Source organism: Aspergillus pseudodeflectus (assembly GCF_044049435.1).
Source record: "Aspergillus pseudodeflectus strain CBS 756.74 chromosome Unknown BJX68scaffold_70, whole genome shotgun sequence".
Taxonomy (NCBI): Eukaryota; Fungi; Ascomycota; class Eurotiomycetes; order Eurotiales; family Aspergillaceae; genus Aspergillus; species Aspergillus pseudodeflectus.
In genome coordinates, this window is record NW_027263846.1 from 45,938 (window position 1) to 72,913 (window position 26,976).

General features: G+C 49.4%; 11 protein-coding genes across 11 annotated transcripts; 6 read left to right on the forward strand and 5 right to left on the reverse strand.

Moving 5' to 3' along the window:
- Nucleotides 1–6,758: 6,758 nt before the first annotated feature.
- BJX68DRAFT_258694 (uncharacterized protein) lies at nucleotides 6,759–7,178 on the forward strand (the record flags this gene model as incomplete). The annotated part of the gene is made up of 3 exons (XM_071043575.1): nucleotides 6,759–6,924; nucleotides 6,979–7,051; nucleotides 7,118–7,178. 3 exons carry the CDS (start codon nucleotides 6,759–6,761, stop codon nucleotides 7,176–7,178), a joined length of 300 nt encoding a protein of 99 aa, XP_070893743.1.
- A 2,120-nt stretch (nucleotides 7,179–9,298) lies between these two features.
- BJX68DRAFT_271906 (NAD(P)-binding protein) lies at nucleotides 9,299–10,421 on the forward strand (the record flags this gene model as incomplete). Its single annotated transcript, XM_071047065.1, has 2 exons — nucleotides 9,299–9,521; nucleotides 9,586–10,421. 2 exons carry the CDS (start codon nucleotides 9,299–9,301, stop codon nucleotides 10,419–10,421), a joined length of 1,059 nt encoding a protein of 352 aa, XP_070893744.1.
- Nucleotides 10,422–10,682: 261 nt separating this feature from the next.
- On the reverse strand, nucleotides 10,683–11,138 carry BJX68DRAFT_271907 (Dabb family protein; the record flags this gene model as incomplete). The annotated part of the gene is made up of 3 exons (XM_071047066.1): nucleotides 10,683–10,838; nucleotides 10,898–11,008; nucleotides 11,073–11,138. 3 exons carry the CDS (start codon nucleotides 11,136–11,138, stop codon nucleotides 10,683–10,685), a joined length of 333 nt encoding a protein of 110 aa, XP_070893745.1.
- A 552-nt stretch (nucleotides 11,139–11,690) lies between these two features.
- Nucleotides 11,691–12,902, reverse strand: BJX68DRAFT_271908 (2,3-butanediol dehydrogenase; the record flags this gene model as incomplete). Its single annotated transcript, XM_071047067.1, has 2 exons — nucleotides 11,691–12,744; nucleotides 12,802–12,902. The coding sequence occupies 2 exons, from the start codon at nucleotides 12,900–12,902 to the stop codon at nucleotides 11,691–11,693; spliced, it is 1,155 nt and encodes a 384-aa protein (XP_070893746.1).
- A 587-nt stretch (nucleotides 12,903–13,489) lies between these two features.
- Nucleotides 13,490–14,654, reverse strand: BJX68DRAFT_271909 (aldo/keto reductase family protein; the record flags this gene model as incomplete). Its single annotated transcript, XM_071047068.1, has 4 exons — nucleotides 13,490–13,853; nucleotides 13,923–14,454; nucleotides 14,531–14,557; nucleotides 14,609–14,654. The coding sequence occupies 4 exons, from the start codon at nucleotides 14,652–14,654 to the stop codon at nucleotides 13,490–13,492; spliced, it is 969 nt and encodes a 322-aa protein (XP_070893747.1).
- Nucleotides 14,655–15,126: 472 nt separating this feature from the next.
- BJX68DRAFT_247287 (uncharacterized protein) lies at nucleotides 15,127–16,035 on the forward strand. The gene has a single exon (XM_071041752.1). It carries the CDS (start codon nucleotides 15,469–15,471, stop codon nucleotides 15,775–15,777), a length of 309 nt encoding a protein of 102 aa, XP_070893748.1. The 5' UTR covers nucleotides 15,127–15,468; the 3' UTR covers nucleotides 15,778–16,035.
- Nucleotides 15,889–18,063, reverse strand: BJX68DRAFT_271911 (transcription factor domain-containing protein; the record flags this gene model as incomplete). The annotated part of the gene is made up of 1 exon (XM_071047069.1): nucleotides 15,889–18,063. The coding sequence occupies one exon, from the start codon at nucleotides 18,061–18,063 to the stop codon at nucleotides 15,889–15,891; it is 2,175 nt and encodes a 724-aa protein (XP_070893749.1).
- A 590-nt stretch (nucleotides 18,064–18,653) lies between these two features.
- BJX68DRAFT_258699 (major facilitator superfamily domain-containing protein) lies at nucleotides 18,654–20,354 on the forward strand (the record flags this gene model as incomplete). The annotated part of the gene is made up of 2 exons (XM_071043576.1): nucleotides 18,654–18,684; nucleotides 18,745–20,354. 2 exons carry the CDS (start codon nucleotides 18,654–18,656, stop codon nucleotides 20,352–20,354), a joined length of 1,641 nt encoding a protein of 546 aa, XP_070893750.1.
- A 787-nt stretch (nucleotides 20,355–21,141) lies between these two features.
- Nucleotides 21,142–23,387, forward strand: BJX68DRAFT_279302 (fungal specific transcription factor domain-containing protein; the record flags this gene model as incomplete). The annotated part of the gene is made up of 6 exons (XM_071048708.1): nucleotides 21,142–21,540; nucleotides 21,585–21,665; nucleotides 21,713–22,326; nucleotides 22,371–22,562; nucleotides 22,621–23,161; nucleotides 23,301–23,387. The coding sequence occupies 6 exons, from the start codon at nucleotides 21,142–21,144 to the stop codon at nucleotides 23,385–23,387; spliced, it is 1,914 nt and encodes a 637-aa protein (XP_070893751.1).
- A 1,551-nt stretch (nucleotides 23,388–24,938) lies between these two features.
- Nucleotides 24,939–25,912, forward strand: BJX68DRAFT_247292 (GNAT family N-acetyltransferase). Its single transcript, XM_071041753.1, has one exon. The coding sequence runs from the start codon at nucleotides 25,016–25,018 to the stop codon at nucleotides 25,733–25,735; it is 720 nt and encodes a 239-aa protein (XP_070893752.1). The 5' UTR covers nucleotides 24,939–25,015; the 3' UTR covers nucleotides 25,736–25,912.
- A 180-nt stretch (nucleotides 25,913–26,092) lies between these two features.
- Nucleotides 26,093–26,721, reverse strand: BJX68DRAFT_271915 (S1 family peptidase; the record flags this gene model as incomplete). The annotated part of the gene is made up of 2 exons (XM_071047070.1): nucleotides 26,093–26,155; nucleotides 26,218–26,721. 2 exons carry the CDS (start codon nucleotides 26,719–26,721, stop codon nucleotides 26,093–26,095), a joined length of 567 nt encoding a protein of 188 aa, XP_070893753.1.
- Between the last annotated feature and the right edge of the window lie 255 nt (nucleotides 26,722–26,976).

Genomic DNA, 26,976 nt, shown 5'->3' on the forward strand with positions numbered 1-26,976 from the left:
GATATAATTATGTTCTTGTAGGATAGGAGGTCATATTAGGGCTATATCCACAAGGTACTAAAAAGGCTATAAGAAGTAGGCCTTTACTATAAGTAAAGCAAGTGTACCTTTATAATATAATAGATTAACTTCCTAGGGTATATAGTAACACCCTAAGGAGTGGAGATAGAGCTATTATAGATGGCTACCATCCGCGACTAGTTAATGCTAGAGATAGTTCATGATATCCTCACCTTCTTAGGATTCGCGAACTAGTACTACTAGTTTATATGCTCCTACGCGAGTATTACTATGGTACTGATAGATCTCCTTCACAAGCCTAAAGATGGGCCAGTGCGAATTATTAAGGATAAGGGGAATATCATGACCCTAGAGGCTCGCGAAGCCGTGGAAATCCTAAAGGAGAGGTTCGTGGAGATGGTTTACTTAAACCACTTTGTTAAGGATCTACCAGCTAGACTAGAGACAGATGCCTTAGGTAGAGGGCTCTACAGAGTCCTTACCTAGGTATATCTAGATAGGATGTGAAGGCCAGTGGCCTTCTTCTCATGAAAGTTATCTTAAGTAGAGAGAAACTACGTGATAGGTGAGTAAGAGTTACTTATAATTATAGAGTCTTTTAAGGAATGGAGACACTACCTATAAGGTAGCTACTATAAGGTTAAGGTTATTACTAATTATAAAGTACTAAGTATGTTTTAGTTACTAATAAAGGTATTATTATAAATATAGATTTACTAGTCCTAGTTCCTGGTAGGATTTAGGTTCTAGATTACCTATCACGTAGGTAAACTAAACCCTATAGATGGCCCCTTACAGAGAGTTAACTACCTAAGAGAGGATTAATATAAGGAAGACTAAGGTAGTTATATAGAGTAAGCTAAGAGTAAGCTACTTATATAATTAGGGCTTATAAATATATAAGAGACCCTAGGGATATCCCCCTATAAGATAGATACTACCTATATTATAGTAGTCTAGGCTTTATAATAGTTTATATATAAACTAGAAGCTAGTAATACTATAATTATAAAAGGTTATAGATCTTAGATATTAAAGTAAGAATAGCTTATAACTATAGTTATAATTACTATAAATAATCTCCTAGAGATAGAGGTCCTATACTAGGAAGTATAATAGGCTTATAAGAAAGAAGAGCTATTTTAAAATAACCTTTTATAATACTTAGTTAAGAGTATCCCTACTCTCCTATTATAAGATAACCTTATAAGGAATATTATAAGTGCCTTAAGGGACTATAAGAGTTATAAGAAGGATCCTAACTAGAAGAAGAGTAAGCCCTAGTCTTAGATTAGGTAGGGATTATAGAAGGGACTTCTTTATTACTAAAAGAAGCTTTATATCCTAGATTACTATTAGCTATAGATAAAGATCCTTATAAAGCTATATAATAACCTAATAGTAGATTACTTTATAGAGGAATAAATCTATAAGCTAGTCTTATAAAGGTTCTTCTAGTTAGATATATAGGGATTCGTGGTAAATTATTATAAGGCTTATAGTATCTACTAGGGCTTGTATATTATTTATAGTAAGTAGTAAGGCCTACTTTAACCCCTATCTATCTCTTATAAGCTATAGGAATAGATTAGTATAGATTTTATTACTAATCTACTTATAAGTATTAAGTTTAAGGATTTAAGTAGCTTATAAGAGGTATATAATACTATTCTTATTATTATAGATAAGATAAGTAAGATAGTATACTTTATCTCTATATAGAAGGCTATTACTAGTAAGGAAGTTATATTTCTAGTTATCTATAAAGTATTTCACCTTTATAGGGTACCTATAAATATAGTTACTAACTAGGGAAGTATCTTTATAAAGGACTTCTAGTTAGATTTTATCTACTACTTATAAATTAAGTATTTAATAAGTACTATGTACCATCCTTAGATAGATAGCTAGATAGAAAGGTTAAATAGTATTCTTAAATAATACTTATAAGGCTATATTAACTTCTTATAAGATAACTAGGGTGGACTATATCCCTCTTATAGAGTTTGTATATAATAACTTATAATAGATATTAATAAAGTCCTTACTATTTTAGATCCTATATAGAATAGATCTATAAGTAATTATACTTAACCTTTATATAGGAGGAGAGGTAAGCTATAAAGTCAAAGACTATACTACCTATATCTAGGAAATCTATAAAGCTGTGTATGAGAGTATTATAAAGGCCTAAGAATAATAGGCTAAGTAGTATAATATAAAGTAAAGAGAGTAGTATAATATAAAGTAAAGAGAGAAGACCTTTAAGATTAGTAAATATATTTAGATTACTAATAAGAACTAGTTATGAATACACCTAAATAAGAAACTTAATTAATTATAAGCAGGGCCTTAATAGATAGTTAAGTATATAGGTAAGAATATCTATAGGATAGAGTTACCTATAGGACTAAAAATCTATAATATCTTTTATATTTTAATACTTTATAAATACTAGGAAATAAAAGATATAAATACTTATAAATAGTTTAAAATATGATTTATAAGTAAGGATAACTATAAATATAGGATTAAGAAGATCCTAGGGCTAGTAGAGAACCCTATAAATACTATTATTAAATAGTTAGGTTATAAGGAGACTATAAAGGAGCCTTTTATAAACCTATAGTATCTATAAGCCTATAAGAAATATTTTATAAATAGAAAAAACCCTAGTATTATTAATAAAAAAAAGAAGATAGAAAAATAAAACTATTATAAAGAGGAAAAAATTATATTTATAGTAAATATAAGACTAAAGAACTCTACTATATAGATCTTATATAACTAGCTATAGTAATTATCCTATTCCCTATTATAAGATAGACTACTACTTATAGAAGTAAGAAGGCTTACTATAACCCCTTAGATATACTTACTATTATAGAGAGTAGTTTATATATTTATAATAGAGATAGTTATTATACCTCTTATTAATCTCTCTAGAGATATATTATATAAAAGCCTAAGATTAACCTAGGTTTTAGTACTCTCTATATTCCTAACTAGTAGATAGAAGTTATCCTATATAAGTAACTAGAAGGCCCTCTTATAGCTAGGTATATATAGCTAATTACCCTAGATCTACTTACCTATACTAAAGAATAGGGTGGACTACTAGTATAAGAGCCTATTATCTCTTATAGGTTAATAGGGTCTAAGCTCCTATCTAGGGAGGTAGGCCTAGGATAGTAATAGGGGTGTTCTATAAGTATAGTATAAATCATACTATAGGTAGTAAGTTAATAAACTATATAATAGCTACCTAGTCCTTATATATTATAGGTACTAGAGGCACCCTGTCCTAGATCTCCTAAGGAGTGCCTATAGGATATAGGAAGGATTAAGGAATATTTAGGCTATAAGTAGCTAGTACTACCTAGATATTTATTATATTAGCTATAAAGTTTCTATAAGAAGTAGAGTAGGGGGGTAGTAGAATAATAGAGGGCTAGGTAGGGGCTATAATAGTAGATATAGGCACAGGTATAGGGGCAGGTATAGTAGTAGGGGTGGGGACAGGTATAGGCATAGGCGTGGAGAAAGGCTAAATCACCCCTATAGGGGGGGCCTGTATACTAAGGTTAGTAACTATAATTATAAAAGGAAGTTATAAAGCCTTATAAAGCCTATATAAGCTCTTATAAAGAGTAGAAAGGGTAATATATACCTAAATTTCCCCTATAGGGGACTCCTCCTAATTAGAGGGGGGGGATAGTAAGTATAATAGTATAGAAGGCATAGAAGAAGTAGCTAAAGTAAAGTATAAATAGAAAGTTAGAGTAGTTATTTTAAAAAGATTCTTATAAAGGGGGTTAGAAAGGGATACTTATAAAGGTAAGGGGAAGAATAATCTTATAAATACTAATTCTTATAAATACTAACCCTTATAAATATAAGAGGAATACTAGATAACTAGAGCTAGGGAGAACCACTACCTAAAGAGGAAATAATACTAGAATAAGGAAACTATTATAGAATAATAGAAGGGGCTAAGATCTATATAAGAATAAAGAAAAGGATATATATAGGAATCTTTATAGAGAAGAAAGATAGAGAAAGGCTTACTATAGGAAAAGCTAAGTAATCTAGAGAAGAGAAAGAAGAAGAAGAGTTAAGAGGAAAGAAGATTTCTTTTATTTTAAAGCCTAGTAATAGAGCTAGTATAAATTAGAGTAAATATATCTATAATAATATTATTATTTATAGTAAATAATATAAGCTCTACTTATAAAAGAAGAAAAAATTTACTCCTTATAAAATAAATAGCTTCTTAAGGAATAAAAGCTAGTCTAATTTATTATAAAATAGAGATCTATAATAGTATAAAGCTAAGAGCTTTATAAGGTAAAGAAGTCTTATAAAGAGTTAAAGATATAATACTTTATAATAAAAGAGACTAAGGAGGAGACTTATTATAAAGTAATCTTAGAGATAGATAAGTAATATCTAAAAGGACCCTTATAAAAGGACTTAGACCCTATAAAAGAACCTCCTAATACTTAATATAGAAGAAGGGAGACTCTATACTTATAAAAGCTAATACTATATAGTAGAGAAAGTAAGTAGTAAGTATTATAAGGGTTCTAAGGCCTATTATAAAGGTCTTATAAGAGAACCTCCTAATACTTAATATAAAAGAAGGGAGACTTTATACTTATAAAAGCTAATACTATATAGTAGAAAAAAGTAAGTAGTAAGTATTATAAAGGTCCTAATACTATAGGATAGAGAAAGGACCTTATAAAGGACTTATATATAGCTAATCCTTAGGGAAGCTATTATAAGAAGTTAAGATAGAGTAGGAGTACCTTTTTCTATTATATAGATTTTTTTTACCTATATTTAGGTTTATTTACTACTATAATATAGTTTTTAATAGCTACCTACTATATAATAGGTATTAAAAGGGCACTTTAGCCTTTAATAAAGACTTTATACATAGCCTTAAGAGACTAAGGCCTTAGAAAGGGGAAGGTAGTTATAAGGCCCTTATAAATATACTTAGATACTTATAACCTATAGCCCTTAGTCAGCCTACTAGCTGACTAAGCCTATAGGGAACTTCCTCTACTTGTAAGGGGTTGATTCTAACCTCTAGTATTAATCTACTATGAGATCCTTATTCTTAGAATTAATCTATCATGACAAGCTATCTACTCTTATTACTACCTTTCACACTACTCGCAAACCTCCAAAAGGCCAAGGACCTTTATATTATACCACAGAAGCACCAGAGTTAAGAGGGAAATTTATATTATGGTACCCTTTACAGTCTTTGTCTTGTAAATGCTAGTTCTAATGGGTATTCTAACTACAAGCAACCCTGTTAAGTAACAAATCCAGATAATTATAGATAGCACAGTAAGTCCCAGGACCCATCCAAGCCTTAGTGCTAAAGGAATTAAAGAAAGGCCAATAAAACAATATCTCCTACCATTGTAGATATACGTAGGTTCTGTGTCCCTGCCCCTGTGAATATAGTCGAGTTGGCTGGCGATGTCCCGGGTGACGGGAATACGGGCGAGTTGGTTGAGGTGAAAGCGAGCTTGTCCCCAGATGCACTGTTTAGAGACAGATATCGGCCTAAGTGAGGGCTTGTCGGTGAGAATCCTGCGGGTTATATCCAACTGCCGCGAGATATGTGTCCATCTATTAATCAAGCCACTTGATTAGCCACCATTGAATATTGGATGGCTTCTCCTTAGCAACCGCAAGTAACAGCCTGTTGGCTCCAGATGATACCGGCTGCTGCGCTGTATGACTGTCAATCTCGACACTGACCTAGATATAAAGAAGCCGAGATGTTACAGTGAAGACTACTAATAGCTTTATTAATGTTATACCTACTAACTACGCTGTTAATAATTGTATTTTTACTTTTAGCCTCCCGGCTAAGCCCACCTACTCCAGAGTAATTATAGGTTGCTCTTAGCAGCAGCAGCAGGTGCGATCTACTATTGGGCATATCCAACTGACCGGGGCTCCCGGGCTGCTATTGAAAGCGTCTGGATAACTGCATTAGGCCTAATAATTCTAGTGATACCCTAAGTCTGAACTAGTGTATCCTTCCAATCAGTAAATCCAGAAAATTAATAAAAGAAGCTTAGAATTATTTGGAGACCTAAATAAAGGAGCAGATACATGAAAGCTGGCTTTAAAGACTATAACCAAGCACATAAGCGGCTGGCAAGCATAATAAATAGGCTGTGTATATATTTGCTTGTATTCTACAAGGCTTTTTATTTAAAATAAATACACAGTGAAGCCGCCAGCTGGTGATTATAAAACCTAGGCCAGCAGAGTTATGTGCGCAAGATGAGCTTCAAGTGCTGGGACCGCCTATATATATTGTCAGAGTTCAATCTGAATCAAGTGCATAGGGCTTCAAGACTCCCGCAGTCACCCCTGATTATATTAGCTTCTGACAATACAGTATTGTACGTCTCCTATGATCATTTCCGATTTGGCTGTGGACGAATGTAAACAGGCTTTATGTAGAGCGGAAAGTGAAGCTAGGCTATCATGCTAGTCTATAAATCTAATACCCAGGGATAAGTATTGACCGCTTTACTTTCACGGCTTTTTTTTTTTTTGATGGTACTGAAAAAGGCTCACACTGCTGCATTGCAGGAGAAGCGGCTTATAGTCGCTTGAAATCAGTGGAATATATATTGAGAGTTTCACCTTATCTTTTTTATAACCTATTCCTTATTATCTCCACATTTCTGCAGCAGATGGCTTCCAATGCAAATCCTCGAGGCTATCATATGCCAGTGTCTCAAATGACTCCTCTTGAGGCGTTCCGCTCTATACTGAAGGGTGTTACGCCCGACTCTACCCAGCAACAAGATGATTTTCGGATTTCCGAACCTAGCCATAACGATAATGTTAGAGAAATTTGTGATAACTGGGATTCTATAGACAAGGAAGGCAACTAATGGAGGCATGGAAAAGTTGCTGAAGGTTCAGATTGTGGTTTGGATTGTATAGAGGTTAATAGCCTAGACGTTAGTAGTCTTCTGGAAGAGCATGTATGGTGCCGTAAAACTAGTAATTAGGTGAGAATAAAGCTAAGAATTTAACAGGCTTAAAGAGTGGATGAGTACGTCATAAGCTTATCTCCTTCTCGCGGACTTTGGAACACCAGGGATTGATAACTTCTGGTAAGGCTGTATATAGTCCTTCTTCCATTTCTCGCCGTGGTGGTTGATTCTGAAGACCCATTTCTGGCGCTTCCCCTTGCCGATTTCAACTGAACATTCATCGCTCCATATAATCGCTCGCCATTACTTAATAGTATAATCACGGCGCGTGAGAGCCCATTCTAATCGTATTCTAGCATGTACTTCAAGTAATTAAGGTCTCCTTTTTGCCCTCCAATGACCATATCTAGATCGACAAAGCATTCGAAGTATCATACTATTCGCAACAAGAATCGAGGTTTGAAGGTGGATTTCAGCATAAGTAATAAAGGGATTTCGCTTAATCGCATGTAGGATTGATCGCTGGTCTCTAGCGCTTAATTTAAGTGGTCTGCCACTTCGCTGCAATGATTTACCATCATTTCGTTGAGGATCGTGATCGAGGGCGTATTGGATTGTTGATGAAGGTAATGCGAGCTCTTTGCTAATCTTAGATCTGGTACAGCCAGCAGCAGCCATTCCACATATAAAAGCACGTGTATATGGGCTTAGCTCACTTCCACGCGCCCTATTAGGGTCTATTTGGGCCAATGGCTCGCGTGGCGTGGACATCGCGTAGTTGAATACGCGACGCGAAATTGACGGAAACTTATGCACGTGACTGTAGCTGTCAATTATTGAGAGCCACTAGAAACGCCCTTTTTGGTGCCCCCCAGTGTTGGCTCAATGTGATTGGACAGGTCCATGGAGAGCGGCTTAGTCATGTGACTACGGGTTGCTGTTGTTGAAAGCGTCATGTGACCCGACCGTTGCGGCTCAAGCTCTCTCCACCTGAGTTTGACAGGCAACTTACCATCAACAGTAGGAGTAGCGATGGTATTGGTCATAACAATATGAGCTTACAGCACCAATGGCGATGCAATTCCATGGCTCGTGTTGATCACTGCCTCTGGGACAACAGCTGTGTCGTAATAAAGCTTTATACTCGGGGCCGACGTCCAATGCAGACTTAATCTACCTAAGCTATAGTACGGCGAGTAATATACTTAGTGGTTTAGTGGGTGGGAAGTGGGTGGGAATGAAGTGGAAGCTCGCATATTTTTGCACGAAAGCTCAGGAGCGGGTTCGACAGAGGATGTCTTATGAAACAGGCGCGCTTGGGTGCATATTAGTGGCGAACAGCATCCGTATATTGTGGATACGATGTCGGGAGAATCTTCAACTTTGGCAGTCTAGGGGTACGGCGAGATGGCTGTCCTTCAATAAGCCTTAGGTTGGGGTGATGTGCGGGAGACCGACACGATATATTTCCAGTTGTGCCCTCGAGAAAAGGTGTGTTGTAGAACATCGGATGCACGAGGAGACATATATTTTCGTGGACATAGCCTCTCGTGTGGTTATCTTGGCGCACAGGCCCTCCTATTCATAGATGTATAGGTTACGCAATGGATTCATTGGATTGTTGCTTTGCCAGGTCTCGTAATCGATCGAATTTCTCAGAAGGACAGTATAAGAGACTCGTTCGAGGTACTCCTAGCACATCCGACCACAGGGTGTGGAGAACAGGGCTTCCCGTCCGCTCAGTCGTACTTAAGCCACACGCCGGTAGGTTAGTAGTATGGTGGGTCCACATGCGAATCCCTCCTGTTGCATGTTTTTTTTTATATTATTTATTTTATTTTTGACCCTGTTCCTCTGCAATCCGAGCCTCAATGAGTCGGTTTTGTCGTGCCGGTAGTGTGCTTAGTTGGCGGTGGCCACGCGGATGTGCCGCTCGACCTGCGGTGGAGTTATCTGTGCGTTGATGCAGGATTCGGCCTCTCTATTCGTGTTTGCGATGCTCTTCACATCAAGAGGGGCTATTGGTGTTATGAGGCCAGGGACTCGGACCCAGTCGCACCGGCAGGCTATATGGATGGAGCCCCCCCGCGGGCTTTAGGCTATATGATTAGCTTCGCCACTCGAGGATGTGGGTTCTATACGAACTTTACAACGTCATAGACAAACAGGGCAGGTTTTAAAGGTGCGCCCGAGGGCGAGAAGAAACATCTACCTCTCGAAGAATATTCCCATTTTACCTCTAGATCTTTCATCTCGCGATCGCGGACTTGCACAGCAACATAACAAACACAATGACCAAAGTCTTCCTCACCGGAGCCACGGGCTACATCGGCGGGGACATCCTGTACCAGCTGAACCAGCGGCACCCTGATTTCGAGTACGCGCTGCTCATCCGGTCCGAAGACAAGGCGCAAAAGGTGCGACCCGCCTACCCGAACGCCCGTATTGTCATTGGAGGCAATGACGACTCGGAAGTCCTGGAGCGTGAGGCTGCTTGGGCTGATATTGTTGTCCGTACGTACACTGCATACCTCCTCCCGAAGATTATTAGACCTTCGATGGTACTGACCCGCGTCAGATACCGCCGATTCCTCAGACCACGCGGGGGCTGCGACAGCTATAGCGAAGGGTCTTGTGCAAGGCCACTCCCCCTCACGACCCGGCTACTGGTTGCACACGGGGGGCGCAGGGATCCTGACGTACTTTGACTCGGAAGTCAAGAAATCATTCGGGGAGAAGGATGACAAGGTTTTTGATGACCTGGACGGGGTCGACGAGCTGGTAAACCTGCCCACAGCGGCCTTCCACCGCAACGTCGACGAGATTGTGCTCAACACCGGTACGCAGCACGCTGACTCGGTCAAAACGGCCATTATCAGCCCGCCGACAATCTACGGCACGGGCCGCGGCCCAGCCTCCGGTCGCGGGCGCCAGGTCTACGAACTTGCCTCGTTCATCCTGAAAGAGCAGTACTGTCCGCGGATTGGAAAGGGGCTTGCGCGGTGGAATAACGTGCACGTGCATGATCTGAGCAGGGTGTTTGAACTCCTTGTGCAAGCCGCGATCAATCCTTCCTCTGTGAAGGGGGACGATTCCCAGACCTGGGGCGCGCATGGCTACTATCTCACCGAGAACGGCGAGCATGTCTGGGGTGATTTATCGGCTGCCGTTGGCGAGGAAGCCTTCCGGCAAGGATACATCAAGAAAGGTGGCAAGGCCCCTGAGGTTCGGGAGTGGTCCATTGACGAAGCTGTCAACTCGGCGGCGGGATTCGAGGCCGCGAGCTGGGGGATGAACTCGCGGGGCGTTGCGGCGCGCGCGAAGAAGATTCTTGGTTGGAAGCCACAGGAGAGGAGCTTGGTCGAGGAGTTGCCGGAGATTGTTCGATCGGAGGCGGCCAGATTGGGGCTTTGATATCACGGTTGTGAGGCAAGCGACTGTATCTCTCACAGTGTGAAAAGTATACTAGTCAATCAAATACAAGTCCACGAGAACGAAGTAGAATAAACATCCAGCGTGACACGAAGGTATCCATCAACTGTACACGGGATTGCACACGCCAGACAAGTGAAGGCTCTCACCATTAGACCTAGCTAGTAGTAGGTCCCTGAAATCTGGTCCGAAAAAGCGATATTTCAGGCTTAGGGGTCCATATACGATAGATAGGGATAGTCATTACAAAACACCGGGAGTAAAATCAATGACCTGCGCCCTCTCCACCAAGCCATCCAAGCTCTTCACAAACTCCTTATGTACGGGATCCTGCGCAACGTAAAAATCCCTGTCTGCGCCTGTCGCGAACTCGACAACAAATGCATGGGTGATTCCTCCCTGGTCCGGGTATTAGCATTTGTTTCCAAAGCAAAAAAGCAAGCAGAGACAAGACATACCTGTGCGCCCTCCGGCGAATTATCCCTTCCACCTGACGCTGCTTGGATGTAGGGTCCGCCAGTTGCTGGATGCATACAGCGGTCCGTCAAACTGAGCATGTTTTGGCATGCCTGTATCAAATCTTTATTAGCTACGCCAGCAGTGTATTGAGAAGAGGGGCTGGGCTCCACGGACATCTTGAATGGCCCCCGCAGCTGCACCCTGCTTGAACTGGAAAAGAACGATATGTGTGATTGACATCCTGGCTGGAATAGTCTATAATGTTCCGAAAGACTTTCGGGGTCGATTCACAAGAAATGCACAGCTGGTCTTGTGCTTTCTGTAGTTGGAACCCGGAGCCCCCAGGGAGTAGGGTTTTATAGATTCTCTTCAGCGAGCATGAACTAGCAGGGAGATGACTTCCACTTGGGCGTATCGTCGGCTATATTGCTGACAAATGGTTGCTCCTTGGGAAAGTGAAATACACTTTGCAATGAAGAGGGGCTTCGGAATTGATTTCCCGACTGGAGATTGCGTTGATCCATTACAGGCTGCATCGAGCAGGGAACGGCTTTCATAGTATCGGACGCATACATCCTGGGCATGAAGAGTCCAACCAGCTGCCGACTGGACCTCATCAGCCGCATTTCGCCCCGTCCGACTGCGAGAGATAGTCTGTCTGTATCCGGGCGAGAGGGCGAGCGTCTTTACGAAACCCAGGCTATGGATAACTGAGCTCCGAACCCGTGGCAAAGCCTGCCTCTGGCCATTTCCATTTGAAGAAATGAACGTACGTATCTGCTAGCGGAACAATCAAGGCTGAACTAGAATCTTCATATGCACTCCACCTCGATGAATCAACTCCTCAAAAGCGTCCTCCACAGCCCTCGACAGCGGCACCACAGACGTCACCATCTGCTCGGAGTCGAGCTTGCCTTCGGCCAGCAGCGCAATGACGTACTCGAAATCCTCCCGCATGTAGGAAATGCCACCCATAAGCCTCTTCTCCTTCATCCCGAGGTCGTTCAATTTCAGTGCGAGCGCCGTTTTGTGGATGGCCACATTGAAGATTACTCCTCCCGGCTTCGTGCATTGGATGCATAGATCAAGTGTCGACTGCAGCCCTATCGCGTCAAAGGCGACGTCGACCCCGCCATCCTTGGCCACCTGGCGCACGGCATCTTCCACCCCGCCGCCGTTCTCCCGCGAAGAGTGGTCCAAGGGGTTGATGGCGATATCAGCGCCGAACCTGCGCGCCTGAGCGAGCCGCGGCTCCTGGATCTCGGTCACGATGACCCTCGATGCACCCATCACGCGGAGCAATAAAAGGATCGCGAGCCCGATGGGGCCCGCACCGGCGATGAGCGCAGACTGCCCGGGCTTGAACCCCGACGCCACAAGGGAGTGGCGCCCGATCGCTAGAGGCTCGACCAGCGCCGCCGCCCGGAGGCTCACCGATGCCGGGAGCGGGATGCAATTCACGGCCCGGACGACCGTCCTCTCGGACAAGCCGCCTCCCGGTGCGTTCAGGCCGATGGTTGCGGACGCGTCGCAGATATTGTACCTCCCGCTTCTGCAAGGCTCGCAGAACTCCTCCGAGTTGGATCCGTAGTGACGGCTGTGGTGGTTGTATGCGGGGCTGATCACGACGGACTGTCCGACTTGCAGATCGTGGACGTGGGACCCAACGGCCGCGATGGTGCCGGAGTATTCGTGGCCCATCACGACTGGGAGCGAGACGCCCGTGTGCGGATTAACGCAGCCCTCCTGGGGCGGGAAGATCGGGCCAGCGAGGTATTCGGTCGTGTCTGTCCCGCAGATGCCGCAGTAGGCGACCTTGACGCAGACCTCGTCCGGGCCGCAGGGACTGTCCGGAGTTAGCGCTGAAAGGAGTACATGAAAGAGAGATGGCAGCATCACGTACGGCAGTTGGAGTTGCTCGAGGCGGATGTCGCCGCGTTTATGGAAGCGTAGGGCGGTTACTGTTGGTCGATGACCGGTCCTCTCGGTGGTGGCGGTTGCCATTGCCTTTTTTGGGTCAGTCACCAAGCTAGTAAAGTGAAGCCTCTGTGTTGACTCGTATACTGTGACTGAGGTGACCCGACCATGTCAAGTATTTATCATTACATTGAACTCCAGGTGTAGTTGGGAACACGCGGCCGGTTGCACCCTTCCACCACCACGACCATGTCGGCAATATCGCACATTCGTGGGGAGTGGACTCGTCACCATCGAGAGACCCCCGCACTATATACGGCATTCTAAATCCGGGGTTACAGTCGGCCAGGTTCGATTCTCCGCAAAGCTGGTCCGGGGTCAGACCCCGCTGGGTGAAACAGCACGGGGATGTGGAAAGTGGGCCATGCTGCCATTGGGCTACAGTATGATTACCGGATAATAACTCGCGGCTAGACTTGGGAACCACTACCGATTTCCAATGTGAGGTGATGGCAAATGGATAATTGCGCCAGGTGAACGGCACATCGCTAGATACAATGGGCACATGCGACAGTTCAATCTTGGGTGGATGCCACAATCTTGCTCTGGTTCTAAAGTGTAAATAACCGCTGCCTGTATGAATGGGCTGACCCGGCTCTTAATCCAGAAAAACCTCAGGTCAACCAGTTTCCCTGCTCGTCTTCCCAGCCAAAGTCGACTTCCGTCCACCCCTGCAGCGTTCTCCTCCCGTCGAGCTTAATCCACAGGAGATGATGGATATTGCAGATCCTGTGTAGCTCGATCTCACGGTGGGCACTGTTGATCTTCGCCATATCATCCTCCTCCAGGGTGACAAGTCGTATGTTTTGAGCAATGCGTGTCGCCGAGCTGCTCTTGGGAATCACCGTGGTCCCCCGTTGAACGGCCCAAGATAGCGACAGTGTACCCGGCGAGCAGCCGTACTTCTGCGCAATGCTCGTGAATCGCTTGTCGGTCAGGATGTGGCCCTTGGCCACTTGGCTGTCTCCCCCGAGGGTCCTATTGAGATACAGTGTCAGCGTACCCAAATCTTCTAGACCGAAGAGAGATGAACTGAAATGCACCTACCCCCAGCCCATAACATGAATCCCCCTCTCCTGGCAGTACGGAACTAGTCTGAGACACGGATTCAGAGCATGCAACTCCACCTGATTCACAACGGGCACGATCGTCGCATGTTCGAGCAAGACCCCCAGCGTCTTCTGCGTAAAGTTACACACCCCAATGCCCCGACATGTCTCACCAACAAGCTTCTCCATCTGCCTCCACGTCTCGACAAATGTCGGCGACTCGTGGATCCGAAGCGGTTTCCCGTCGGGAGTCATCGCCCACGGCCAGTGCATGAGGAACACATCAACGTAGTCCAGATCCAGCTCCCGAAGGGAGATGGCGAGCGCGGCAGCCACGTCGTGGTGGAGGTTTCCCCAGAACTTGGTCACGACTGTGATTGCCGACCGGGGCACGCCGCTGTTGCGGATTGCGCGGCCGACGACGGACTCGATCCCGTAGTATTGCGCGGTGTCGATGAGGCGGTAGCCCGTCTGCAGGGCGTGGACTATGGATTCCTCCAAGGCTTTGGCGTCTGATGTTCCGAGCCTGCCTGTTGTATTGGATCAGCGCTGGATTTTGCAAGGGGTGAGGCATGAGAGAAGGGAGTTCCTTGCCCTGCCAGCTACCGAGACCAACGGCTGGCATATACGTGCCTAGCAAAGAGCTGTGTCAGTTTCGCTACCAGATATCATTAGAGAGCTTACCATTGTTCAGCTTGAATGCCTTTGTGCATATGGGTGGCGCCGTCATCCTGGGAAATAGCAATACCAAACAGAGACGGTCACAGATCTAGTATCTTGATTGATTGATACCCTGCAGCAATGGAATCAGGCATGTGGCCTGGGGCTCTTGCCTTTGTATGTCCTCACCGATCGAAGTAGGCCCCAAAAAGCGCTCCTCTCCAGGTTCTTGGCACTCTCCTGCCGGAAAATGAATCCCTTGATAGAGGGGTAGTAGATGAGAGGCACCTGGATTAGCAATGACACATCCTACTTCGAAACAGATGAGTGTGGTCCTTGATGCCTGATGGAAAGGGAAGGAGTGTCTCATGGCCACGGGTCCGGGGCACCGGGGCAGTGTCCCGTAGTGCCGCACATATAGCCAATATGAATATGACCTGCACGTAGGGACTGTCGCGCCTAGAACATCCGTTATACGAAAAGTAAAAAAGAGGAATATATAGTATTTCGCGGTGGATTGATGCCGCTCGCATGGATGTACTGTAAGAATCAAAACATCAAATATTCCAAGAGGCACTCCGTCCATTTCGCTCTCTCCCTCTCTCAGAAAAGCCATGTCGACTGTGCGTCCAGAAACCCCTACACTACCCCCCTGGCCGCCTGGTAGCTACCTAACATAGAACGAGCCGCAGTCTCTGCTACGCCCAATCAACCACGTCGCGGTATCCGTCCCAGACATCGAAGCCGCAACCGACTGGTACAGCAAGGCCCTCAACTTCCAACTAATCGGCAACCGGATCTTCCACATCAAGCGGTCCGAGACCCCCGACGCAGCCATCTTCGCAATCTACGGCGCCTCCCTGAACGAGGTCAAGCTCGCCTACATGGCAACGGGGAACGGCATCGGGTTCGAGCTGTTCCACTTCATCGACCCGCCGTTTCGGCCCCGGGCCCACGACTTCGAGTATCATTATGGGGGGTTCTTCCATATTTGCGTGACGGATGCCGACCCTGCTGCGCTCGCGGAGCGCATGGTCCAGGCCGGTGGGAAGCGCGTACATGGCAGTGCGGTTCGCGTTGCCGGCGGGGCGGCGGTGTGTCAGTATGTGAAGGATCCGTGGGGGAATGTGGTGGAGATTTTGGATATGAGTTTTGACCGGATGGCTACGCTGGACGCTGTGCGAGAGGCCTGATGAACAACCCAATGGTTTGAGTGTAGCTGAATGAACGGCTCTTCACTGTGTGTTATGATAAGGCGATTATTCGCTGGGCTCTCCGAGCGTAGTTAGTAGAATAAGCGCCACCTATTCAGGCAAAAACAGCTCCGGGGGCAAATCGAACAGATTCTCCAGAATCGGATTCCCCTGCCACCGATCGTCCCCTAGCAGCGCATTGAAAACGCCTGCATCGTTTGCAGAGACCGCAAACCCGCCCCCGACACCAGGAGGAGCCTCGACCGCAGCTGCCACAGCTCGGTTAGCACCCGGCCCACCGGTGCCCTCCGTCGACGGCTGTTGCTGCTGCTGCTGCTGCTGCTGTAGCTGCTGTAGCTGCTCCAAACAGCGACTCGAAAGACTCTCAAACAACTGCATGATAAAGGTCCCACAGTCCCAGAACTCGCTAATCACCTGCAGCACCACCTGGCAGGAGTTGAGCGCCGAGCGACCCAGCCGCGCCACGGCTTTATCGGGGCTCCGCATTCGCTCGTAGAACGCCGCCTGCGCGAGGAAGATCCCGTGGTATAACTCGTGCGGGACGGTTAATAGGGCGCCGTTCGTCACGAGTGCACACAGGACCGTGGGTATATGGTGCGCCGCGGCGTCCACGATCTCTGCGATCTCGCGGGGGTCGCGGTGACAGACCTGCTGCTGCTGTTCGCCGCGGCCGCGGCCGCGTATGTGGCCCAGGTAGATCAGGATGAGGTGGTGGTCGTACTGCACAGACAGCGAAGCGGAGAGCGGGTTCGAGGGATCCGGGATCTCGGCGTCCCAGGCCAGCGACGGGGCCAGGTGTGCTCTCCAGCGGGACAGTTTCGCATGCAGGCTTTCGGTCGTGACGGGCTGGCGCCCTGGGTAGAAGCGGCTGATTATGATATCGCGCATGATGAGGGAGAGCTGCGCGGTCTCGATCTGGTACTGCGCGTAGAGGTGTGCTGCCGGGTCTGCCAGAAACTCTGCGCCCTCCACCACCGCATCGTGTGCGAAATCTTCCAGGGTCAACGGATCGGCGTCGGCCTGGTCCAGGTCGATGCGGAACGGACGCCCGACCAGCGTGCCGCAGATGCTATCTCGATTCACGAGCGCCCACCATAATCGGCGCATAAGGCTTTTATCCTGCGGTCGCATGTTGGGTACTGCCGTCGTCGACCGGTGGATTCCCAGCGCCTCGGCGATGGTGACGGCCGTGCTGAGCCACGAGTAGAAGTTCCAGTACGTATTCGGCCCGCCGCCGTAGAACGATAGGAGGAACGTCGCTTGGAGGAGAGTGATCTTGTTCGTTTCGTATCCCATATCGAAGAGCGCCTTGGCCTTTTTGTAGAAATGCAGACGCGCATCTGGCCGCGAAGGAAAGCCCAGAACTGTGACGACAGTCGCCTGCGGCGCGAAGGTGACAGCGATGAAGCTAACCGCGTGGGTTAGGATCAGTGACAGCCGGCTGTTTCTGTACTGCTGGATGAATTCATCGCGGTTGACGATGGGGTAGAGCGGGTAGACATGGTCCAGAAAGAGAGAGATGAGGGCATCCAGATGCGGCTTTTCCGGCAGAGTGAACACGCCTTTCGCGCGTAGATATTCGAGGTCCTCGGGCTGCATCTGCGCGGTGGGCGGAGGCTCCACGGGAGGAACATTATTATTATTATTATTCGCTTGGACCCCTGGGAAAGGAGGCCCTGCGTGATGTAGTACGCCCCGGCTGCCGTCCTTCAGACCGTCAAGGACAATTGCCAGCGGGAAAGACTCTCCGAGGTAAGTGATGGAACACTTGTCGATCCAGTCGTTGCCGTTTTCACGGTTATTGATGAAGTGGTCGAACATGGTCGTCCACGATATGTCCTGGTAGGCAGAGGCCGGGGTATCCCCCGGAGTCCTGGTAGGTGATAACTGTGCCGGGGGGGCTTCGCTCGCAAGGGGAACCCCCTGAGCCCGTGGGGGATAGGCAGAAGGTCCACCCGCGGGGTTGTTGTCAGCTTGGGTGTGGGCATGACCTAAGCGTCCTGAGTCGACCGTGTTGAATTCCGAAGCAGGTGAAACCGTCGGCCTAGCTACACCAGGGGCGGCAGCATCAGACCCCGGGGCAGCTTGTGTCGCGAAATCTTCGACACCGGCCCGATCATTGAAAGACTGGGCGCGTCTTTGGCGAGAATCCTGGCCTATGCTCTGACGCACTGCACCCCGGGCGTACGTCCCCCGCTTCGTCTGTCGGAGCACGCAGTGCTCGTGGCGATCCCGCACGCAAGGGGTGCACGGCATTTGTTGCATGGCGTCACATCTGATCCGTTTCTCATGGCAATGCGTACACGCCTTTCCCGCCCGCAGGCGTGATTTTGCCGCTTGTCTGGTGGAACTCATGTCGCCCGACATTGACGATGCGACCATGCCGGCAATATCAAAAAATCTGGTCCGTGGTCTGGTCGACGTCATGGTTGATAAACGGCAAAATGGAAGCTCAGCCCGCGGGGTGGGGTGCTATTAGTCAGCCATATAGGCGATATCCCTGTGGGTCGTATTCCGGCGCTAGACGGGACAATCTTGATGATTGATATACTCGTGGCCACCTGCCGTCCAGACCAGGAAGGTGGCTCTGTTATCGGGTCGAATGCACCTCCTCGCCCGCTGGGTGAGAGGGGCTCCCGATCGCAGCAACAACGATGGTTCCCACACTATTTAGCCTATCTACCTCATACTCCACTGGGAGAGCACACAAGTCCCGTTTTATCAGCACGCGGTCACCGAAGTCATGATTTGTGTCTGGCAGCTAGATCAGGCCCGAGGCGCTATAAATACTGCTATTAGGAACCATGTGAGCTTTCGGCCTTGAAACTCAAGCTCAGTGTTCCCAGCCAAACACGATGCCTCCCGCGGAGTCTGTAGACTGGAAAGGTATAGTTTTACCCCTTCGCGAGGTAATCGCGCTGCTGCTAAGAAAATTGCTGCCAGCAGGAACCGATCAGACTGATCATCCTCGTCCGGCGGAGGCACCGCCGGTGATCAATGGCGGAATCGACACGGCCACAGAAGCAGAGCCAAACACGCAAAAGTCAGAAGCAGCCGACCTGCAACCTGGTGGAAATGACCCCGAAGCGCAGCTTCGCCGCCCCCAGGGGGTCCCCCCCGAGTTCCACGGTTTCACGGGTGAGCTCATATTTATCCTGCTCTGCTCCATGGGCCTGTTTTTGTTCGGTCTTTTCCTCGGAAACGTCGTGATCAACCAGGCGATCTTCCCGCACAAGCTGGGAGTCAGCGAAAGCAACACCCCATGGCTGATAGGCTCCTTCCTCCTCGCGAACGGGATCGCCGTGATTATCTCCGGGTCGCTGGCGGACCTGTCGAACCCGAAGATGCTCATGGTCCTGGGTTTTGTGTGGCTGGTCCTATGGGATGTGGTGGGCGTATTTAGCATCCGCCCCTCCCTTCCGGTGCTCTTCTTCGTTGTGCGGGCCATGAAGGGGCTGGCCATTGGTGTCCTGCAGGCCACGTCGATGAGTCTCCTCGGGCGGGTTTATTCGCCTGGTATTCGAAAGACCAGGGTTTTCTCCGTCATGTCGTCCATGACGCCCGTGGGATTTCTCGTCGGGTGTCTACAGGGCGGCGCGCTCACCGCACACCTGCCGTGGATTTTCGGTAGCAACGCCATTCTGAGCTTGATATGCGCAATAGCGGCGTTCCCTGGCATCCCCTCATTTGCCCCGAAACCCTCTGCCTCCGGTGCTCAGCTGTCTCTGAAAGACTTCGACGCGCTCGGCGCCGTCCTAGCCGCGATCGGTTGCGGCCTAATCATTCTAGGGCTCACGCAAGGCGTTCCCAGCGGCTGGAGCCCATACACGTACTCATTAATCATCGTCGGCGCGCTATTTCTCGTCCTATTCTACTTCGCTGAGCGGCGAGCGTCGCGCCCGCTAGTCGACAACCGGCTCTGGACGACCGCAGGATTCCTCCCACTGGCAATATCCTACTTCCTCGGATACGGCGCATATGTCGGCGGATGGATGTTCTTTGCCGTACGCTTCCTCCTCACGATCCAGGGCCACGCCCCGATTACTGTGGCGTTGTTCTTCATTCCAAACATGGTCTGCGGTATCCTTGCTACATATATCGTCTCGAAGACACTGCATCTCTTCCCAGGGCACTGGATCCTAATCGCGGGGATGGTCGCGAATACCATGGGTCCCGTCTTCTTTATCCCGCAGACGCCAAATACAACGTACTGGGCTCTCTCCATGCCGGGCATCGCCCTTGTTACGTTCGGACCGGATCTGACGTTCGCTGCGGCGTCCATCTTCATCACGTCGAATGTCCCGCGTTCCTTCCAGGGATCCGCGGGGAGTCTGCTCGTGACGATTCAGAACTTATCGGCGGCGATTGTGACAGCTATTGGGGATACGATTGGGAAGGAGGTGACTAGGGCTGGCGGCGATGGCGGGTATGATTTGGACCTGGGTGCGTTGCGGGCGATTTGGTGGTTCAGTCTCGCAATTTCACTCGCGGCGGCTGTGGTCTGTGCCCTGTTTGTGCGCATTCCGAAGAGCGAGGAGAAAGATCATGTGGAGTGAGGGAATCGCGCTCTTTGGGAACTAGTGCTCTGTCAATCGAGTGTCTCTATTCCGATACGGCAAGGCCAGCCTTCACCACGTATGATGAAGCCTGTCAAGAAGTACTAGACGAAGTGTTGTCGCAAGTCTTGAATCAGAATAGTCTGAAGGTAGCACTTAGAATAACAATAGCATTGATCACGAAGAACAAGTAAGACCAGATACAGGTGGTAATGAGCGTCCTTAAATATCCTTCGTCTGTATACCACTTGGCATACCATCCCTGGTCCTTCCCCTGGTCCCTCGTAGACCATGTTGTATACCATTCGTGGTACTCCCGATGGTATATGCACGTGACCCCCGTTCCTGGGGCTCGCTGGTTCGCGGATGCGATGGTCCTCCTGGGGTGTCCCGCCCGTCTCTCCAGACATCCGTAGTGGTTCGTAAGGTCGCGGTTAGTGTTCTCGGGGAATCAAGTCCGCAGAGGCGCATATGTCTGTGATTTCCTTTGGTCGTGCTGGATCAGGTTTAGCGCTCAGGCCCTGATCACTGAGTCCTGGGCAAGTTGCGGGCAGGCCCCGGGATGGGCAGTCCTGGAGAAGCCGGGGATGGCCCCACAGACTGACTCGGACAGCCTGACGCAGCACAATAAGCATAATAACGACTAGTGCACGCTCGGATTCGGATCGGCTTCAGGGGGAACCGAGCACATGAATGATGCAATGCCGCTGATCTGACGATGACCTCCACCGTGCTCTTCACCCCCTCCAACAAGCCGTTTCCTAGCTGCCCTACGAGCGCAACGACAATGGATCTAAACTGGCGACAACCCACATCCACTGCGAAGAGGAGCAGTAATAGCGGCGCTCAAGGCAGTGAACCCGGTGGGCCGAGCGCCGGTGATGCCCCTGTATCCCTCTCCACACGCTTCCCCGGCCACGTGGACTGGTCGACATATCCTTTTGTCGAACTCCGGGATTGCTCGCTCGACCGGGACGATCTCACCTTCCTAACGGCTAAAGGGTGCCTAAGTATCCCCGACACCCAGCCTTTGCACGAGTTCGTGCGAAACTACTTTCTTTACGTCCATCCGGGGTTTCCCGTGTTGAATGAGGCGGAGTTTTGGGTTAGCTATACGCGATCACGGGTTGGATACTCGAAGATTCCGTTACTTGTTCTTCAGGCTGTGCTGTTTGCGAGCTCTGCGGTAGGTGACGCGCTATTTCCATCACCCAATGCTAACTCCGACAGTACGTCACCCTCAGCACAATCCAAGCATGTGGATTCCGTACAAAGACCGAAGCACGTAATGCCTTCTACAAACGGGCCAAGGTATGCGGGATGTCGAGTCTAGCGCGGGTATTTCTAACAGCTCTTAGCTTTTATTCGACTTTCACGGCGAAGATAGCCCGCTTGCACAAGCCCAAGGCGCCGTTCTTCTCAGCCACCATGCCTCCGCTGCAGAGCCTCAAGCCGGAACCGACTGGCTGGCGCGCGCAATACAGAGTACCTTGGCACTGGACAACTCGCCCGAGCCACAAATCTCGGTTGATTGTATATCTAAGAAACGACTGTGGTGGTCGATAGTCCTCCGCGATAGATGCCTCTCCCTTGCTCTTCATCGCCGAACGCAGATGCCAGTTATCAACCAAAGCCTACAGATTGATATACTCGATGAAGGCGACTTTAGTGATGAGATTATGAATTCCTATGTTTACGACCCGCCAACCAAGCGCGTGCTAGTTTATGTTCTGAAAGAGCACCATGAGCTCGCGTTGGCCCTCTCCAACATGATGCCACTGGTATACTCATCACATGGGATTCGCGTGCCCTCGCTTTCCAAAAGTGGGTTCGATTCAACGTTAGCCAGAGTCCGCCGTGTTGAATGCACGCTTGACCGGTGGCTATCGACCACAAAGCTACCCAGTTTGATGGACTCAAAGGCGCACGAAAGTGTAGCTGTCTTCGTGAATCTAGTTTACATGTACTACTAGTACGTTCCATCCTCCCTTCTTGCAGCGCAATCTAACCCACCAGCGCCGCCCGCATCAACCTCACCCACTTTGAACTTCTCACAATAGAGAACCACCCCAACTGCATCCCCACTCCTACCTACACAGCCCACCTCGGCCGGGCAGCAATAACCCTCACCAAATCGATGCACCACCTAACCAGCGTCCTCGAATTCCTCGGCCACCAGGGTAAAACCCACACCCTTCCACTAAGCCTGTAAGTCACTTTGCCCTGCCCGCAACCACCCAGGCCATCTCACCAAACACCACGACAGTCTCGGCTGCCTCCCAATGCCCCTCCTCACAACAGCGCTGGACATAAGTCTGGCGTCCTCATCCTCGCAAATGGCCCTCCACAAGCGCCGTTTGCACACGCTCGGCCAGGTCCTCCGCTCCCTCGAACAAGTCTACGAAGCCGCAGCCATGATCTCAGCAGGGATGTCGCATTTCTTGCATCTCGCGTATATGACGGTGCAACTGCCGCTCGATCGCGAAACGCAGATGGCGGCGTTGTTTGGGTCTACCGATAACATGACTGGTAGTTTTACGTCCTCGCCCATATCCGAGCAATCACCATCGACGTCAACACCAATCGCGGTGGAAGGCCGCCCCCTCAGCAGAACATGGAAAGACTTCCTCCTCCAGTCCCCACGCGCATACCTCCTCATCTCTACCACGGTAGATTACAGCTTATGTATTGGCCATCTCCCTCACGACCACGCACTACCAGATATGCTTACGTGCGTCTTCCCGGGGAGTTTAAAAATCCGTTTTCCGTGGAATGGAAGCGAGGATGAGTACCGCGAAGAAGTCCAGGTATGTCGCCGATCCAGTTTCAGACTTGGGAATCGGGATGGGTGTTGAGATGGCTAACTGTGGCATGGTGTGTTAGAAGGCGGTTGCTCGACGGAAGAAAGTTAGTCAGCGGGGTTATAAGATGGCCAGACGGATGCAGGTTGTGACTCGGAGGGAGCGGCCGGTGCTGCAGGGGGGTGAAAATGCGGTTAATTTGGATTACCTAGATCTGGGGGCTGCGCGGTAGGTATGGGTTGATATACATCGGATTTATGCGTTCTTCTTCTATCCTTGGCTATCTACAGAGTGGATGAGTTGATGGTATACATCTATGCTAATATGCCACTGCATATCTACGGCACGATATCGCTTGGGCACTACTCCTCCGTACGTAGTGGATATACTTCATGACTCGAGATTCGCCAGGAGAGTCCCAGTGTACCGTCTGTACAGAGAGTAAGTCAGCTAAAAGAAGTAAAAATCCCCGCCAATCGCAGGGCTTCCCATCCTCCACTGCCCTTCCCCACACCTCCACCTCTCGAAGATCACCGATTGAGGCAAGTTGCGCCGCCTCCTACTAAAACCATAGCATCGCCCACCGACAGCCCGTTGACACGATGCAATTATCAGAGTCAAACATGACGGTCCCGAAGCTCCCTTGCTCAAACTGTCGCAGTACGTCAGGCCCTTGTATTCCCTGGTCTAGCAGGGGCCGCCTATTATCTGAGACCATGGATCGCTGACTCCTCTCTACCTGCAGAACGGCATCTCAAATGTACGCCACAATTCCCTTCTCCTTACAGCTTCCAGTCTGATCTGGTCGTATCCAGGCTGACGGCATAGCAGGCGACAGAACAAGGCCAAGATGCAGCCGCTGTGAAGCCCGCGGTTTAGAATGCATCCCCGTCGAACGAAAAGCCGTGTTCCGGCGCGGGGCGAAGTGTGTTCCCGGGGTTGGGGAGTGGGCTCTTGGTAGCCAGACGTGGGTGCACAGCGCACCGAGGAAGTGGAGGAGGACGAAGACCACCTGTAGTTTAGCCGAGTCTACGGATCCTACGGGGCCCGGTCGGCATGCCGACAGCCTGGATCGTCGGCAGCAGGAAGTGAAAGCTTCTGTGCAGAGTCCACAGCTGCAGGTAATGCAGCTGCATGTTCAAGCCGCGCTCGAGTCACAGTCCGTCATTCATACCTCGGGCATTGGAGGTGCCGGAAAACCTCCGGATGTCTGCATGGCTATGGCACCGTCCAATCCGATAGATGTTCTTGTTTCGGCGGCCGCAGGCCTGCAGGGCTGGTCCCCTCCTTCCACTACAGCATTGGAAGAAAGAAATTACGGAGCGAGTTGTGAAAGTCTGCAGACAGTGAGCGATACCAGTCGATGCGCACGTCCGATATGTGAAGGGGGCATCAAGCCGTTGGAGAAGGTCGAAGATTCATGTCCCTACCTATACTTTATCGAGGAGAGGGAGAGCAGCAGGTGCCATGGTTGTGCCTGATTATATTGCGACTGTTCCCCAGAGATTACAAGAGATGTTGATGAAATACGTCCCCTTCGAGCTAGCTGTGGAACCATCGCTAAGCTGGTTGTTAGAACACCCGCTTGGTTGACTGAAATGTTGATGACAGTCCCTGTGGCTTGGCGCAAGTGCCCTTGGTACTTGCTGTGATTATGTGCTACCGTAGTATCGTTCCAAGGACATTGACGAATCAGGATTGATTCGAGTCGAGCGCCGCAGCCCAAAGTGACTATCGAGTTCGTATTCGACGTCGCGGTGACTCATCCTACATCTCACCTTTACAACAGAGCAACCCACCCATCACTTGAGATTCAACCCCTTTAAACTCCCAATTGCACCCTCGCTCCAAATAAGAGAGATGCCTACGACCCCGGCCATTTTTCACCTCCCCAAGTGCATCGACCCCCCTGACCTCCCACCCCTAGTGGCGAGATACAAAGCCCTCCGCCTCCACGGTCTAACCACAGACCCCGACGCATTCGGCTCAACCCTCGCGCGCGAGACAGCCTTCACAGACGAAGTCTGGGAGAGTCGCATTCGGAACCCGCTTAGTACATCATTCATCGCCATACGCAAGGAACCAGGTAACTCAGAACATGAGAATGCTTCAAGAAGTGACATCCCCGAATTAGGTGCGAGAGAGTGGGTGGGGCAAGTTACCCTTCTGGGGCCTGTGGTCGATTCATCTCCGAGTGGCGATGTTGCAAGAGCCAAGACGGACAAGCCGTGGGAGGCTTTTGATGGGATTGACTTTCAGCAAGCGGCGGATGCTGTCCCGCGGATTAGGCGTGGGTCGAGGGTTGTTTACGTTCTTGTTGGGATGTATGTGCGGCCTGAGGTGAGGGGGGCGGGGTATGGGAGGATGCTTGTGGAGAGGGCGTTGGAGTCTGTGAAGGAGAGCTGTGCTACGCGTGCGTGGGATGCGGTGGTTGTTGCGATGGTCTCGCGGGGCAATAATGGGGCAAAGAGATTGTATGAGCGGGCTGGATTTGTGGTGAGCGATGAGCCGCTTGATGTTGGTGGGCACGAGGAGTGGGTGCTGGAGTGGAGGTATGAGGACCTTAAGCAGGTGGATTAGTCTATCATGATTACTTCTGGCGGTTCTGCTGGTGCGTCACTAGATACAGTGAGATCTTCACCTGTAGAGATTCCCGGCAAGTGCTCCATAAGAAACTCGCGAATCGCAACCAGCGGCACCCCATGCCTCATCGCCGTCTCATCATCCCACGACGAGTGCAGTCCCAGTAGACCCCCAGTCTCCCTACACAGCAACGGCGCCCCCGAGTGCCCCCAATACGTCCAAGCATCATGCTTCAACGTCCCGATCTCGGAATTATCCTGGGGATCCGCCTCAGGTATCAACCCCCTTAGCCTCCCCTCTGAGATCTCAACAAGCGCATAATCCGTCTTTCGGGGTCTATCGGATTCCAAGTCATCAGCCCCAGGCTGCCCGATACACAATATCGGAGTGCGCGTATACAACTCGGCAGGCTCCGAACTTGAAGGAGGCAGCGACACAAACGCAAAACCACGCGGCACACTCGCATCCCCAACGCATACAATCCGTCCCAGAGCCAGATCCCGGTGTGAATCCCAGACGATACACTCGACCTCCACTGGTACCCCGCTATAACTAAGAAGCCACTTCCGTCGATGAGTCTTCCACTCGTCATCGGATTCGCCGAAACAGTGCGCACATGTCAGGATCCAACCAGCGGCCCCGACGCACACGGCCGTCCCGGCTTCGTGCTGCGCGAAAATGTATGTTGCTTGCAGAGCGTTTGTGATGTGGTTTCCGTACCTCGATGCGAGTCTAGCTATGCTTTGTGCTGAGGCGCGCAGGCGCTGTTGCTTTTTGCGCAGGATACGTGTTTCCTCTGCGTCGAGCCCTGAGAGGTTGGATTTAACCCCGGGGATCAGCTTGATGGCTGATGTGAGAGTTTGGACTGCTTCCCCGCTGGCTTGAGCCCCACGATCGGCGATCGGTATGCGGCCATCCTTGTCGTACTTCTGGGATGCTGACTTGGCAGGCACCCGTGTGGCTGAACGCAGGGTCCTGGTCATTGCTTCTTTGGAGTTTGTATGCGCAACAGGGTGATTCTTTTGCTCTTGCGCGACGGAGAATCAGTCTCCCCGCCGACGAGGAAAAGTACGGCTATTACGAGATCATGTGAGGAGGACGCTAGGCTGCATTCATCCTTCGATGCTCGACTCTGGTCTAAACCATGTCGTCCGGAAAGGAGTATTATCAGGGCGAGATCGAATAATGCACCTTGGTCTAGGTCTGCCTCAGCGCGTGCTAGCCTTATTCACCATCAA

Coding starts and splice junctions, on each gene's coding strand:
- BJX68DRAFT_247287 (XM_071041752.1), top strand. CDS start 15,469: ATGGCAACGGGGAACGGCATCGGGTTCGAGCTGTTCCACTTCATCGAC.
- BJX68DRAFT_247292 (XM_071041753.1), top strand. CDS start 25,016: ATGCCTACGACCCCGGCCATTTTTCACCTCCCCAAGTGCATCGACCCC.